The 16506-nt window shown below is 47.0% G+C and overlaps 1 protein-coding gene across 2 annotated transcripts; it reads right to left on the reverse strand.

Annotated features, from left to right (window-relative positions):
- On the reverse strand, window positions 1-16033 carry LOC135509267 (genetic suppressor element 1-like). 2 transcript variants are annotated; one of them, XM_064929780.1, is made up of 13 exons: window positions 15907-16033; window positions 14758-14934; window positions 13795-13997; window positions 6989-7161; window positions 6590-6784; window positions 5584-5745; window positions 4909-5138; window positions 4419-4707; window positions 1582-2216; window positions 1325-1437; window positions 955-1237; window positions 521-634; window positions 1-331 (listed from the first exon to the last, which is right to left on the reverse strand). In XM_064929780.1, exons 2-13 carry the CDS (start codon window positions 14897-14899, stop codon window positions 75-77), a joined length of 2796 nt encoding a protein of 931 aa, XP_064785852.1. In that variant the 5' UTR covers window positions 14900-14934; window positions 15907-16033; the 3' UTR covers window positions 1-74. The 2 variants fall into 2 exon arrangements, with proteins under 2 accessions (XP_064785852.1, XP_064785851.1); XM_064929779.1 differs by having other exon boundaries at window positions 14758-14971.
- Window positions 16034-16506: the final 473 nt, after the last annotated feature.

Consider the following 16506-nt stretch of genomic DNA (forward strand, 5'->3'; position numbering starts at 1 on the left):
GTGTTGGGCGAAGTCCTCCCGGATGAATCTTTCCCAGGGCTTGTTTTGCCCATTCTGCCCAGCCAGGGGCACCTTCAGTTGGGTAGGATGGCCAAGGTGGCCCGCTCCGTTTTGGAGACCCTGGAGCCTCTTAGATGGGTGACGTTCGCACAGTCCTGCCCTGTCGGGGTGGAGGCCCAGGGGAGGGGGTGGCGGGGTGGAGGGGGTTGGGGGTTTAGTGGGTCTGTGTGAAGGTTTTCGGGATGGTGGGGGTAGGGAGGCAAGGGGCTTGGTGAGTCTGGGTAGTCTAGTCCGTTTGACTTGCAGGCTGGGAGGTCAGGTGTGTAGTCACCTGAAAACATAAACACAGTATAAGGATCTCATGGGTGTTACCCTTTGTGTGTGTGTGTGTGTGTGTGTGTGTGTGTGTGTGTGTGTGTGTGTGTGTGTGTGTGTGTGTGTGTGTGTGTGTGTGTGTGTGTATGTGTGTGTGTGTGTGTGTGTGTGCGCAAGCGCGCATGAGTGCGTGTGTGCGTCTTACCAGTTGAGAGAACAGGAGTGCTGCTACAGAGGGGTAATGGGTTGTATCTGATGGTGTCCAATGTCACACTCTTTAGCTTTATAGCCTTCAGCAACCCCTCCATCTTTTCCTTATCTACAGAGCAAGAGAGAGATAGAAAAAGAGAGCAAGGGGAGGGGTGAAAATGGGATAGATTCCTCAAATTCAAATATGGACCTCAAAGCCAGTTCCACAGTTTTTTTTATTCTTCTCCTCTAATCAGGGAGAGATTTAGACACCAGGTTGGTGCAATTAACTATCAGGTAGAACAGAAAAACAGCAGTACTTCGGAACTCGTAGGGTAAGATTTGAATACCCCTTGGATAGGGCATTAGAGTACACTAGGTTGTAGTGGATAGGGGTTGGAGAATAAGAGCTAGGGTGTACTGTGCTGGGGTGAGTGTACTGAATGTTACCTCTCCTCTGCTGGCTGGTGACATGGGACAGGCTAAGCATGTTGAGGAAGTGTTTCTTGTCCTCCAGTTGGGGGAAGTAGTTCATCTCTTCAGGGGTGAGAGTGGTGCTGAGGGGGGGAACAGGTGCCACAGTAGAACAAGGGGTCTTCCTCTTGCCTTGTACAGGAGGAGGGGAGATGCTGCGCTCTCTCAACGTCCTCCTCCTCTTCCTCCTCTTCTGATGAAACAGCTGGTCACGATGGGCCAGCGTGGTCAGGCCACACACGCGCAGAAAACACATCTTCTACAGAGAGACAGATTACAGAGAATTAAATCATACAACGATATAATAGAAGAACAATTGAAAATTGCTAATGTGTGTGGTAGTTACCTCTGAGGATGTGTCTAGTTTTAGGGGGGGCTGCTCTGCAACCCTTCTGAGGTGGGCCCTCACTTCCTCCTCATCACTCTCATCATACGACTCATCTAGATCATAGTAATACCCTGGGGGAGGGGGGGGGGGGGAGAGTGAGAGAGTACAGACCAGAGTTTTGTTAAAGCCCACCCAGATCTCGTCTTATCCCCACTTGAATGTTCACTCTCCTCACCTTCCTCCCTCCCTCCCTCTTACATCCCCTTTCGTCTTACCTCCCTCCCTGGCCTCTCTCCTCCTGCTCTCCTCCAGATCCAGCTTGCTGACCAGCCTGTGCTGCTGCTGAAGGATCTTATCGTACACCACTGGGTTTTGAGGCTCCTGGCCTGGCCGCTCAGACTTCTGGAGGTCCCTGGAGGGAGAGGGGGAGCTGGACGGGCGCTGGACCCCCAGGTCAGAGCTGGGGCTGGGGGAGGACAGGAGCAGTGAGCCCTGCTGGTGGAGGTGGTTATGGTGGTGGTTATTTTGGTGGTGGAGACTGTGAGTGGATCTTTCAAGCTCAGCCATGCTCCAGAGGCCAGAAATCTTCAGAACAGGTCCCCTGATGAAGGAGAACCTCTCTGGGCCCTCCCCCATCCTCCTGCATCCCTCCTCCCCCCGCTCCCAGCTGGGGGGCCACTCAGCTCTGGTCAGACCAGGAGGAGGGCGGGAGGGGGGAATAGGGGAGTCAAACCTGCTACGAGGGTCTGGGGAGGTCTCTGTGAGAGAGGCAGGGTTCCAGAGGGTGGTGGGAGGGACAGGGGGGTGGGGGAGGAGGTGAGGGTGAGCTTTGGGGGAGATGAGTGGAGGTGGGGCTCCTAGGTGAGGTTGAGACTCTCTGTTGCCTGGGTCACGCTGGCTGGCGTTGGACCTGTGAAGACAAGAAAAACAATATAGTCACACACAAACACACACAAACACACACAAACACACTTGGATTTATCAGAGTTGACCTTGATGATGCAGCCAAGCTAAAAGCAGAGTAGAACGAGTACTGACTTGGAAAATACTGCAGTGCTATCTTAATACATGCATAAACGCACGCACATCAGTGTGTGTGTGTGTGTGTGTGGGGGGGGGGGTGATGTGGGGGGGGTGATGTGGTAGGCTCTGAAGTGCCAGATAAAAAAAATCACCTGTATAATAATAAATCATTGCATGCATTATCATTGCTTTTCATTATCGTTGCTTTTGCATTATCATTGCTTTTGCATTATCGTTGCTTTTACATTACCATTGTTTTTGCATTATTGTTGCTTTTGCATTATCGTTGCTTTTGCATTACCATTACTTTTGCATTACCATTGCTTTTGCGTACTGGCATAGAGCAGTAGAGTAGAGGTGCTTGCAGAAGTTGCACACATGGGGGAAAATTGTGGAGCCTAGGGTCTAGGAAAAATGTTGTCTTTTAGAAACACATCTCACACAATTCCACATCATTTTTGATGACTGGATACTTTAGCAGAATCTTTTCTTATTACCTCACAAATTATCAAAATGACAGGCTACACTTTGACATTGACAAACTGAGAATCTCAAACCAATAAAAATAGTCTAAGCCTAGGTGTGTGGAGACACAAAGTGTACAATATGAGGAGGAAATGATAGTCCTAAAAAAGCTTTCCAGCTTCACTGACTCAGCCAATGATGCACAGCTCACTCACCAGCGATGGTCAATGCGCTCATGACAAAAGCTCATCTCTCTCTTGTTTTACTTTGTAAAACAGTGCTGTTCACTTAAAAGGCCTATTTGGAAGTTGATCAAATATTTTGGTAGATTATAGACAGATTAGTCTTTTCAGCAGGAGCCATATGCTTTCCAACGATTGTATTTGAAATATTGCAAAAGGCCTGTTTTGGCTAGATGCTGTTCACTGAGCGATTTGGTATTTCTCCTCTGTGGCTAAATTATAGGCATAGGCTCTACACTCCTGGTGTAGTATTCTGAATGAGTCCCTTTCTTTCTGAACTGACAGCAGTAATTCTATAACTTTGGCAAATGTATTTCAATTCAATAGGAGTGCTGTGGCACCTCCAGCACGCTTCCCGCGGCTGTGATTATGATTATAGAAGGAAATAAATAATGAAGTGCAACGCTGGAGAGATGAGAGTTGCAGGCTCATGTCTATCGGAGCAGAGAGAGATCATAGACAGTGAATATCATTCTAGTTCTGTGAGAGTTACAGGCAAGCTGCTCTCTCTCACCACAGCAATGACCACTCGTTGGTCTATTCACTATTCACATGACGTTTTTAGGGGGCAGGAGAATTACAGACAAGGCAACTTGAATGAACTCTGATTGTTTTTATTAACATTTTTACATTACAAACAGTGATAAGCAGTGGTGGAAAAAGTACCGAATTGTCATACTTACAAAAATAAAGATACTTTAATAGAAAATGACTCAAGTAAAAGTGGAAGTCACCCTGTAAAATCCTACTTGAGTAAAAGTCTAAAAGTATTTGGTTTAAAAAATACTTCAGTATCAAAAGTAAATGTAATTGCTAAAATATACTTAAGTATCAAAAGTAAAAGTAAGAATAATTTCAAATTTCTTATATTAAGCAAACGGACGGCACCATTTTCCTTTTTCCTTTAATTTACGGATAGAGCACAATCTAACACTCAGACTCCATTTACACACCAAGCACGTGTTCAGTGAGCCAGATCAGAGGCAGCAGGGATGACCAGTGATATTCTCTCGATAAGTTTGTGAATTAGACCATTTTCCTGTACTGCTAAGCATTCAAAATGTAAAGAGTACTTTTGGGTGTCACGGAAAATGTATGGAGTAAAAAGTACATAATTGTATTTAGGAATGTAGTGAACTAGTAGTAAAAGTTGTCAAAAATATAAATAGTAGAGTAAAGTACAGCTACCCAAAAAAACTACTTAAGTAGAATTTTCAAGTATTTTTACTTAAGTACTTTACACCACAAGAGGTAACGGATCCTAGAAAATGGGTTCTGGAAGGAAACATTTAAACACTGAAAGGTGCCGGATCCTGCTCCTGCTGGGGAAACTGATTAACATGCATTTCAACTGCTTGTTCCCTGCCTGATTAGACACTCACCTGTAGCTGTGTCTCCTAGGCTCCACCCCTTCCCCAGTTGACCACGCCTCACTCTCCTGCCCCTGCCGGCGTTGCTTTGACAACCAGAGCTTCTCCCCATTGGCCTGTTGGAGCTTCATTGCAGAGGCCAGTGTTCCATGGAGCCCCCCGGTAGAGGCTGAGGCAGTGTGTGCGTTCCCAATCTGAGAGGGCACCAGGGTGGGAATGGGGTGAGAGGCTGGCCCCCTGGAGGACTGGAGGTCTGGTTGTAGAGGTTTAGGGACTGGGAGGGCAGGGAGGGTGGGCTTACCTGGGGAAAAGAGATGAAGTATTATAAATAAACACTACATTATGCACTTTATAATGCATGATATGGATGGTGACCAGTCTCTACTTTCAAGATAAATATCTGGTGCTTAATTAACGGGCAATCAACCAATCAGTGTGTGTATTTAATCTTTACTGTATATGTGTGTGTATGTGTATGTGTGTGTGTGTATGTACACCGCACCCAGCCTTTTGGGTGTCAGCCTCTCCCCAGGTCTGACCCTGTCCTCCGGCAGAGCCGTGAGAGCCTTCAGTCCAGCAAGGTACTGAGTTCCCACCGCTTTCACCATCTCCCTCTCCCTCTTCCTTTCTCGCTCCCTTTCTCTCTCTCTGTCCCGCTCCCTCTCTCTCTCCCGTTCCAGCTCAAGCTCCCTCTGTTTCTCTCGTTGGCGAAGGTCTTCCTCCATCTGTAGTCTGTGGGGAGGTTAAAAGATACACACACATCCACACACCACAGACACATGGGAGAGATGACGAGAGATGCAACACCCAACATGGGGCAGATTAACCACACACTGTTAAACACACACACCTATGCACACACATGCCCACGCTTGCAGGCGCGCACACACACACAGAGCATTAAGACAGCATGAGTGAGCAAGAGAAGATGAACAATTAATAGGTAACCACAGGATATAAACACACACAGACACCGATGTGTGTATTGGTGTGTGTGATGTGTATATGGCAGCAAAATTTAACACAGTCAGCAACCTGTGCCTTTCCTGCAGAGAGATTACAAAGTGTGTGTGCATGTATGAGTGTAACACCTCTCAGCCAGAGGGATTGTTCAGCTTCCAAAGGTATCAGCCCTCAGAGCAGGTGCAGGTGTGTGTATTATAAGTGTGTATGTTACCTCTCAGCTATTGCGCTGTGTGTGTGGCTGAGCTCCCCAGGGTAGCGTGCCCCAGGCACGTGCATGTGGAGAGCAGAGGGGTGGAGGGTAGAGAAGGCTCCGCCTGCTGGTACAGAGTAGAACTGAGAGCGCAGTGCAGACAGACACAGAGACTCCTCCATCCTGGAACACACAGAGAGAGACGAGGGGAAAAGGAATGGCAGGAGAGGCAAAGAGAGAGGGAGCAATTCATTTCAACCTTTGGCACATTTTGGGGTTCAGTCGCTATTTATACATCCCAACCCGGAACACACAAACACAAAGGCTGCTTCAAACCTCTGTCTCCCTGTCTGTCTCTTTGTCTTCCTGTCTGTCTGCCTGTCTCTCTGTGTCTCTGTCTCATCTGTAGAACACTGATTCTATAAGAGTCAGACTGAGGTAGGTAGTAGGGTGGTCTATAGACTGACCTGTGTAGGTGGCGGAGGAAGGCAGGGGGTCTATAGACTGACCTGTGTATGTGGTGGAGGTAGGAAGGGTGGTCTATAGACTGACCTGTGTAGGTGGTGGAGGTAGGAAGGGGGGCTCTATAGACTGACCTGTGTAGGTGGTAGAGGTAGGCAGATTGGTCTATAGACTGACCTGTGTAGGTGGTGGAGGTAGGAAGGGTGGTCTATAGACTGACCTGTGTATGTGGTGGAGGTAGGAAGGGTGGTCTATAGACTGACCTGTGTATGTGGTGGAGGTAGGAAGGGGGGCTCTATAGACTGACCTGTGTAGGTGGTAGAGGTAGGCAGATTGGTCTATAGACTGACCTGTGTAGGTGGTGGAGATAGGAAGGGTGGTCTATATACTGACCTGTGTAGGTGGTGGAGGTAGGCAGTGTGGTCTATAGACTGACCTGTGTAGGTGGTGGAGGTAGGCAGGGTGGTCTATAGACTGACCTGTGTAGGTGGTGGAGGTAGGCAGGGTGGTCTATAGACTGACCTGTGTAGGTGGTGGAGGTAGGCAGGGTGGTCTATAGACTGACCTGTGTAGGTGGTGGAGGTAGGCAGGGTGGTAGTAGGCAGCAGCAGCAGTAACATGGGCAGCGGTGACGGGGTCAAGCCCCAGGTGCAGCGAGGGTAGGCGGAGGTCGTCTGAGGTAGCAAAGGGGCGGAGTCCTCTCAGGTACTCCTCTGGGACCGTCCCCGAGGGAACTGCAGGGTGTACCTGACCAGGTAGACTACAGGAGGGGGAGGAGTTGGGGATTAGATTGCAAATTTGGGTCTGCTGTTTTGGGGTGAACGGAGGATAGTGCATATGTGGTTTAAGCAAGAGAGACTTATCCGTTGCACTGTTGATGGGTTTGTGTGTTTGTGGTGTGTGTCTATGTACATGTGTGTGGTGTATTTGTATGTGTGTGTATAGACATCCAGGAGTGATTCACCTAAGGCCCTGTAGTCGCCGGTCCTGCATGACAGAGCTGGTGGTGAGGCTGAAGGGGTAAGAGGGGGGGGCCAAGACGTGATGAGAGGGGACAGGATAACCTCCTTTCTCCTGGGTAGGGCTGAGCTCAGACCCAACACTCTCCCTACTCACTCCACAAACACCTGACTCAGCCTGACAGAGAGAGGGAGAGGGAGGGAGAAGAAGAGAGAGACGGAAATAGATCATGTTTGTTAAGCAAAAAAAATCTCCCACTCATAACATGTGAAACTATTTTAATTTCAGGATTTGTCCCTTAATGTTGAGCTAATCATAGCATGTTAACACTGTCATTGGCTATCAATGTAGCTACTCCAAACCCCCACTCTGTTTGGAACACGCATCACTGAATCCCCTGCCAGCAATGCTCTCATCACTACTCTGACACCCCTGTCATGTCTGTCCCCTACACACACACTCGCCTGCGCGCACACATCACCTTCTTCTAGGTCACAGCAAGAGACTCTCATGTTAATAGCTCTATGAGCTTGAGGCAGGGAAAGAGAGGAGAATGTAGGGAGATGGGAATGGAGGGAGTGGGGGACAAGGGAGAAGGGAATGGAGGGAGAGGGGAACGGAGGAAGTGGGGGGCAGAGGTTGAGGAGAGTGGAGGGAGAGGGGAACAGAGGGAGTGGGGGACAAGGGAGAAGGGAATGGAGGGAGAAGGGAACGGAGGGAGTGGGGGGCAGAGGGAGAGGAGAGTGGAGGGAGAGGGTCACAGAGGGAGTGGGGGACAAGGGAGAAGGGAATGGAGGGAGAGGGGAACAGAGGGAGTGGGGGCAGAGGGTGAGGAGAGTGGAGGGAGAGGGGAACGGAGGGAGTGGGGGACAAGGGAGAAGGGAATGGAGGGAGAGGGGAACGGAGGGAGTGGGGGACAAGGGAGAAGGGAGAAGGGAATGGAGGGAGTGGGGGGCAGAGGGTGGGGAGAGTGGAGGGAGAGGGGAACGGAGGGAGTGGGGGGCAGAGGGTGAGGAGAGTGGAGGGAGAGGGGAACGGAGGGAGTGGGGGGCAGAGGGTGGGGAGAGTGGAGGGAGAGGGGAACGGAGGGAGTGGGGGACAAGGGAGAAGGGAATGGAGGGAGAGGGGAACGGAGGGAGTGGGGGACAAGGGAGAAGGGAATGGAGGAAGAGGGGAGCAAAGGGAGAGGGGCGGAGCGAGAGGGGTGGGAAGGAGAGGGGGACAGGGGAGAGGGGGAAGGTAGTGGAAAGTGGAAGAAGGAGAGGGGAAATGGAGCAGGGGGAAGGAGGGAGAGGGGGAGAGTAAGAGAGAGGGAGGATGAGGATGAAATAGATGAAAGGGAGGGGAGATGACCTCTCAGCTGCAAGCTAAAAGCCCACCCGGATGGAGAAGTGCTTCTGATATGTCAGAGCAAGTCAAGATCAGGGCAGGAGGCAACCCCTAAAACTCCTCCTCTACTACCCCCTTCATCTTTCTCTGGTCTACCTCTCTCCCCATCAAGTATAAACAACCACACACTCACTCACTCTACCAAACTACTCCCACACATGAGTAACCTTGCTGAGGACGTATTAACTCCCAGTGCTAATGACGAGGCTTAAGCTGTGGTTGTTAAGCAGTGGTCACCAACTGGTCGATCGCAATCCAAGTCATTCCGAGTCGATGACCAAACATTGGTGTAAAAAAAACTTGAACGCACAGCAAAGTTGATACTGTGAGATTTCTAAACGTTTAAAACCATGACTAGAGAGACTCAATGAATACAGCAAAGAGATGCTGTTTTTATGAGGAAGTTCATGATTAAGTTATTGTTCAGCACTGTCAACACTTTATTAAGCCATCAAATGTATGTTCTCCCTCCTTCCACTCACACTACAACCAGCACCGCAGCTGCAATGAATTACTCTAGCAAAGTGTCCCCATAAGCTTGTGTTATTAGCAGCTTGTGTATTTTTAATATCTATGAATATTTCACTTTCTCTGGTCATAGTAAAAACATGAATTGGTGCATGAGTCAGCTGGAAGACCTTGTCCCCATTTCTCAGCGGAGGGACGGTTTTTTGCACGCCCAATAATTTTGCATGCCCAATTTTTCAGTTTCTGATTTGTTAAAAAAGTTTGAAATATCCAATAAATGTCGTTCCACTTCATGATTGTGTCCCACTTGTTGTTGATTCTTCACAAAAAAATACAGTTTTATATCTTTATGTTTGAAGCCTGAAATGTGGCAAAAGGTCGCAAAGTTCAAGGGGGCCGAATACTTTCGCAAGGCACTGTATATGAACAGATTTTTACAAAGATTTAATGTTGCTAAAATGCTGTCAGTTCCACTTTAACTTCCTTCATACTTACTTTCCTCTATCCTCTGTCCCCCTTTCTTCTTCACTCAGTTCAACTCCCTCTGATTATACCCCCCTCTCTCTTTCTCTCTCTCTACCACACTCTGTCCATTTCCCTGCATCTTCCTTCCTCTTCCTCTCTTTAACCCTCTCTCTCCTTGCTCTCTATTTCTCTCTTCCACTACCCCCTCTCTGAATAGGAACCCTAGGGTAGGAGGCCGAGCCAGACAGACTGCTCTTTGTGAGGGAGAGAAAGGCTGCTCAGGGGGCTAACCCCTGGATTGTTTAGAGGGCCTAGTTCCTCACTCCATCTTAAATACAAACACAAATACACACAGGGCTCTTGGGACACAAGGGACACAAGAAAATGCACACAAAGCTCACTATTCACAGCATACTGCACACACACACAACAACATAGGAGACAGTGTTTACAGCTACCACTTTTCTTTCCAGTATGGGTCCACTGGGTGACTCACTCTCTCTCTCTCTCCCGCATTATTTTAAGTGCATCTTATGAAGGCTTCATGAAGCATTCATATAGGCTCCATAAGCACTACATAAAGTGTGCAGCGGAACACTGTATCCTGGAAACACTCATTTTTATTAAAACAAAACCGCTATTCATTAAATACAAATAGCGAACTTGTTTTTGTGTGGATTCCGCGACACAGTTAGCTTTTAACAGCTAGGACCGCTATTTATTGTCCCGGTATCCCGCTTAACAGACAGGTTGAAGCCTGCTTGACTGAGACGTTAAGCTTCTAGCCATCAAGCGAACAAAGTTGGTACCAGATGAGTTTTGCAATGGGGCCCTCTTTGTCTGGAGAAATACATGAACAGTTCCAGAGCTGTATCTACTACGCTTTGTTTTGGAACAAACCGGATCACTCAGCGTTCCAATGTGGCAATTGTTTGCTTGCCCAGGATTATAGTCTTGAGGTGGCTTCTTTAATCACGCAGGTCACCAGCCTACGTAAGAAACTGGAGAACTCAGAGTAGAATGTTAACATTTTCTCCGCCAGTGGCTGGACGCAGTTCGCGCTGGCTGGATGCATCTCCGCCTTGTTGTTATCCGACTGGCCAGTGTTGCCTGGAGCTCCCCTATCTGATAGCAGAGTCAAAGGATGTCACTTGATTATTGCAGCTCAACGTGTAACTTTTGTTGACAATGTCGATTCCTTTTGGAAGCAAAACACGTTTTATAAGGAGGATGGGATCCACCCAAATCATTTGGGATCCTGGATCCTTTCACAGCACTGTAAGGCTGCTTTGAGACAATGACTTATCAATGTCTCAAGCCCAGCTCAACTAATCACTACCATTATGACACAGAGTTGTCATAATGCTTCAGCAATTGTACATTACACCAGGGGTGTCAGTAGACACAATATAAGTAACCTAATGAATGTCCCGTTAACGGCACTGAATGCCTCTACTGAACCTACAGATATTGTATGCAGCAATCATGTGCCTATGAACCAGATTTATACTGTTAGCACTGAGGCGGTGTGCCCTAGGAGCAAGTCCACTGTGTGCAGCTCAAACTGCACTAACATACATAACATGAGCATATCTACCTCTGCTAAGCTTCCCAGTAAAGCAATGAAAACAAGCAAGCATCCCAGAAGAAAAGTGCTAAAAATAGCCCGTTAACATATGTAGCTTAAGAAACAAGGTTCCTGAAATCAATAATTTGCTAGTAACAGATGACATTCATATCCTGCCTCTGAAACTCACTTAGATAATACCTTTGATGATACAGTGGTAGCAATACAAGGTTATAACATTTACAGAAAATGCCAACGGTGGAGGTGTTGCTGTTTATATTCAGAGCCACAATACTGTTGAAGCAATATGGTTACAGTTTCATCTGCCTCACCTAAAGCTGTTTCTGTTGGGAAGCTGCTATAGACCACCAATTGCTAACAGTCAGTATCTGGATAACATGTGTGAAATGCTTGATAATGTATGTGATATCAACAGAGAGGTATATTTTCTGGGTGATTTAAATATGGACTGGCTTTTATCAAGCTGCCCACTCAAGAAAAAGCTGCAAACTGTAACCAGTGCCTGCAACCTCTGTCAACCTACCAGGGTAGCTACAAACAGAACAGGAATTAAATTATCAACATGTATTGATCACATCTTTACTAATGCTGCAGAAATGAGCTTGAAAGCAGTATCCAGATCCATAGGATGTAGTGATCACAATGTAGTAGCCATATCTAGGAAAAACAAAGTTGCAAAGGCTGGGCCTAATATAGTGTATGAGAGGTCATACAAGAAGTTTTGTAGTGATTCCTATGTTGTTGATGTAAATAATATGTGTTGGTCTGTGGTGTGCAATGAGGAGCAAACAAACAATGCACTTGACACATTTATGAAATAGTTTATCCCAGTTACGAATAAGCATGCTCTCATTAAGAACATGACTGTAAAAACTGTTCAATCCCTGTGGATTGATGAAAAATTGTATGGTTAAGAGGAAGGAGGCAAAAGGAATGGCAAATAAGTCTGTATTGCAAATTGAGAAAACGTGACTAAACTGAATAAAAAGAAGAAGAAACTACACTGTGAAACAAAGATAAATGACATAAAAAATAATTGTGAAAAGCTTTGGAGCACCTTCAATTACATTTTGGGAAAAAAGGCAAACTCAGCTCCATCATTCATTGAATCAGATGGCTCATTCATAAAAAGATTGTGGGGGCTGTTTAGTTAGACTTCAGAGCAGATTTTGTCATTATCAATCATAGCGAGCTCCCGAGTGGCTTTGCGGTCTAAGGCACTGCATCTCAGTGCTTGAGGTGTCACTACAGAAACTGTGGTTCGAAGCCAGGCTGTATCACAACCGGCCGTGATTGAGAGTCCGATAGCGCGGTGCACAAATGGCCCAGCGTTGTCCGGGTTTGTTAACCTCTTGAGACTAGGGGGCAGTGTTTGGATGAAAAACGTGCCCAAATGAAACTGCCTATTTCTCAGGCCCAGAAGCTAGAATATGCATACAATTGTCAGATTCGGATATAAAACACTCTAAAGTTTCCAAAACTGTCAAAATGTTGTCTGTGGGTACAACAGAACTGATAATGCAGGTGAAAACCTGAGGAAAATCCAACCAGGAAGTGCTGTTCTTTTGAAACCTCTCTGTTCCATTGCATGCCTACCATGTTGTGTTAGATAATCCAAGTTTATCATTAGAAAACCGTTTTGCAGTTATCTCCAACACAACGTGCCATTGGAACATAGGAGTGATGGTTGCTGATAATGGGCATCTGTACGCCTATGTAGATATTCCATTAAAAAATCAGCCGTTTCCAGCTACAAGTCATTTACAACATTAACAACGTCTAAACTGTATTTATGGTCAATTTGATGTTATTTTATAGCCAGTGTGTCTATGCATGCGGATGACTCAACACTAAACATGTCAGCAAATACAGTGACTGGAATGACTGCAACACTTAACAAAGAGCTGCAGTTAGTTTCAGAATGGGTGGCAAGGAATAAGTTGGTCCTAAATACTTCCAAAACTTAAAGCATTGTATTTGGGACAAATCCTTCACTAAACCCCAAACCTCAACTAAATTGTGTAATGAATAATGTGGAAATTGAGCAAGTTGAGGTGACTAAACTGCTTGGAGTGACCCTGGATTGTAAACTGTCACGGTCAAAACATATTGATACAACAGTAGCTGAGATGGGGAGAAGTCTGTCCATTACAAAGCTCTCCCTTCTTAACAGCACTATCAGCAAGGCAGGTCCTACAGGCCCTAGTTTTGTCGCACCTGGAATACTGTTCAGTCATGTGGTCAGTTGCCACAAAAAAAGTACTAGCAATTGGCTCAGGACATGGCAGCACGGCTGGCCCTTGGATGTACACAGAGAGCTAATATTAATAATATGCAGGTCAATCTCTCCTGGCTCAAAGTGGAGGAGAGATTGACTTCATCATTACTTGTATTTATGAGAGGTATTGACATGTTGAATTACACTGCGCTGTCTCTTTGAACTACTGGCGCACAGCTCGGACCCATGCATACCCAACATGTCATGCCACCAGAGGTCTTTTCACAGTCCCCAAGTCCAGAACAGACATGTGTGAAATCTGTGAATGTATTGTAATGTTGTTGTTTTTATTGTATAAACTGCCTTAATTTTGCTGGACCCCATGAAGAGTAGCTGCTTCCTTGGAAGCACCTAATGGGGATCCATAATAAAAACAAATACAAAACACATAAATGGGTGACAAATCATCTATAAACGTATTTGATTCTTCATGAAGGATCAATTCTTCATCAAGGATGAATGTGAACAACTAAATGGATGGTTATGTCACACAGTTCTGCCACATTATGAATCTCTATAGAGCATCATATACAGTTATAGATTATTTGTGAAGCATCTATGCAGTGCTTTATAAAGCCTTCATAAGATGCACTTCAAATAAAGCGGGACCGTTTCTTCTTACCTGGTGCCCTTCTCCTATCCAGAGAATGTTGCTGGTCTTGCTGTGAGTTGGGGCGATGGTGACTCCAGGAGGGGTGGAGGGAAGGCTGTCTACCCCACTTGAGGTCTGGAGTGGCCCTGACAACCCCCTCTTAGGAGTGGTGACTGAATTACTGAGACAGGTGGCTGGAGAGGAGACTGAAGACTCACTACTGGGAGAAGAACCTAGGGGAGGGATGGATAGATAGAACAAGAGAGAGAGCGACAGAGAGAGTTGAATAGATAGAGAGCGACAGAGAGAGTTGAATAGATAGAGAGCGACAGAGAGAGTTGAATAGATAGAGAGCGACAGAGAGAGTTGAATAGATAGAGAGCGACAGAGAGAGTTGAATAGATAGAGAGCGACAGAGAGAGTTGAATAGATAGAGAGCGACAGAGAGAGTTGAATAGATAGAGAGCGACAGAGAGAGAAAGAGGAATAGCAAGGTAGAAAGGCCATCAGAAAGCCATTACTGTAAAAACGAGACATAACACTAATCAAAACACACAAAAGCAGCTAATGGGGCTCATCCGAGAGGAATGAGGGTGGAGCGAGATGGCAGGGTAGAGTGATGCCTGAAAAACAAATGGAAGAGAGTGGGATAGTATAAGGGATAGAGTATAAGGAGAGAGTGTGAGAGATACAGTGAGAAGCAGTGAGAGAGAAGGAAAGAGAGGGAGAGAGGGAGAGTGTAATTGTGGGTAATTACCTCCATTAGGAGCTAACACACAAACACACACCTACACATGCACACACACACACAAACACACAATAGCAGCACGGTTGGACATGAATCTGATGTCAGATCGATGTAAAGGAAAGAGGGGAAGAGTGAGCGGGTAGGAGGGAGGAGACTGTAGATGATGGATGGATTTTGGGTGTGAATAGAATAGATGTTATTGATTTCCTGAGGTAAGACGAGAGAGGTGGGGTCACAGTGCTCACCTCTGGGATCTTCAGCCTGTTTGGCCAATTGACGGAGGGCGGCAGCGAATCCAGAGTGAGCAGACTGAGCAGCCGCACTCCCATTGGCTAGCGGGGTGAGAGGGCTGACCGTGGCCGTGGTGCGAGTTGGCGTGGAGATCATTCCTAATGACCGCAACTTTGACTAATGGCTCATACCTGGAGAGATAGAGAGGATGGAAGGGTGGACAAAAAACTGAAATGAGGGACAGGAGGGTAGTGAAAGAAAGGAAAGGGAGAAGAATATTTATTCTCTATTGTAATACAAAAATGTGTGTGTGGGAAAGAGAAAGCGAGGGAGCTACTGAGAGGCTGTGTGTGTGTGTGTGTGTGTGTGTGTGTGTGTGTGTGTGTGTGTGTGTGTGTGTGTGTGTGTGTGTGTGTGTGTGTGTGTGTGTGTGTGTGTGTGTGTGTGTGTGTGTGTGTGTGTGTGTGTGTGTGTGTGTTAGCTCTGAGAGGGGGAAAGAGCAGACACTGAGGTGAAGTATCAGGTCAGAGGTCGGGCTAGTCTGTCAGAGCCATGACACACACACACACACAAATTCTAACAAACACACACACACACACACACACGCACAATTCTAACATAATTTGTGTTCCCCCACTGCCCTCCCAGTGACCCACATACAGCTCTATACTGCCCCACCCCCACCTAGGCGCACACTCACACACACACACACACACACACACACACACACACACACACACACACACACACACACACACACACACACACACACACACACACACACACACACACACAAGGCTCTGATCCTTACGGCTGCCTGTTTGTTGAGACATCGTCATATCCTCTCTCTCCTCTCTCTCTCTCCCTCCTGTACCCTCTTCTATCTCTCTTCTATCCCCCTCCTTTACCCTCCTTTCTCTCACCTCTCTCTCTGTTTATCTCTGTTTCACTCACATGCTTATTTAGCAAAACAAACATGCACACTCTCTAACACACATATTTCCCTTCCATGTTCTCTTTGGCTCATTTATCTTTCTCTCTCTCACTCAGTGTGTCTCTTTTTCTCTCATACAAACACATACACACTGATACACATGCTCACCACACACACACCATGCACACACGCACACATACACACTGATATACAACAAACAAACACTCACCGGCTGGCTCCGTGTTCTTCTTGCTTGCATTATCTTTTTCTCTCCCTCACGCTCTCTTTCACACTCGCTCACTCCTCTTCACCTTCCCTCTCTCTCATTTCTTCTCTCTCGCCCCACTCTCTCTTGTTCTTTCACTCTCTCTCTCTGTGTCGTTCTCTCTCTCCTCCAGGAACAGCCCTCTCAGTTGTGCAGCTGCTACACTGTCACGTGATTCCCTCATTCTGTCCCCCTCCCTTATCTTTCTTCCTCTCCTCTCTATCTCTATCCTGTCTATACCCCTCCTACTCTCGCTTTGTCTCCCCCTTTCTCCTACTCCCCCTTTCTGTCTAACCCCTCACTCTCATACCTCCACTCCCCTCTTCTCCCTCTCTCCTCCCCCTCATTCTTACACCCTCCTGAGTATGAGGAGGAGGAGGAGGATGGAGGGAGGGAGGAGGAGAGGTAAACTTCATCCATCACTCTGTCTCCACCCATCAGCCCTGTCTGCTGCAGGGGCCCTGAAAGTGACCTATCACCCGAGTCTATGCGTGGCCAGGGGCCAGGGGCTGACGAGGGACGGTGAACTGTTTAGAGTGGACAACATGACAGCCCAGCACTTTA

This window comes from Oncorhynchus masou, chromosome 22, assembly GCF_036934945.1.
Source record: "Oncorhynchus masou masou isolate Uvic2021 chromosome 22, UVic_Omas_1.1, whole genome shotgun sequence".
Lineage (NCBI taxonomy): Eukaryota > Metazoa > Chordata > Actinopteri > Salmoniformes > Salmonidae > Oncorhynchus > Oncorhynchus masou.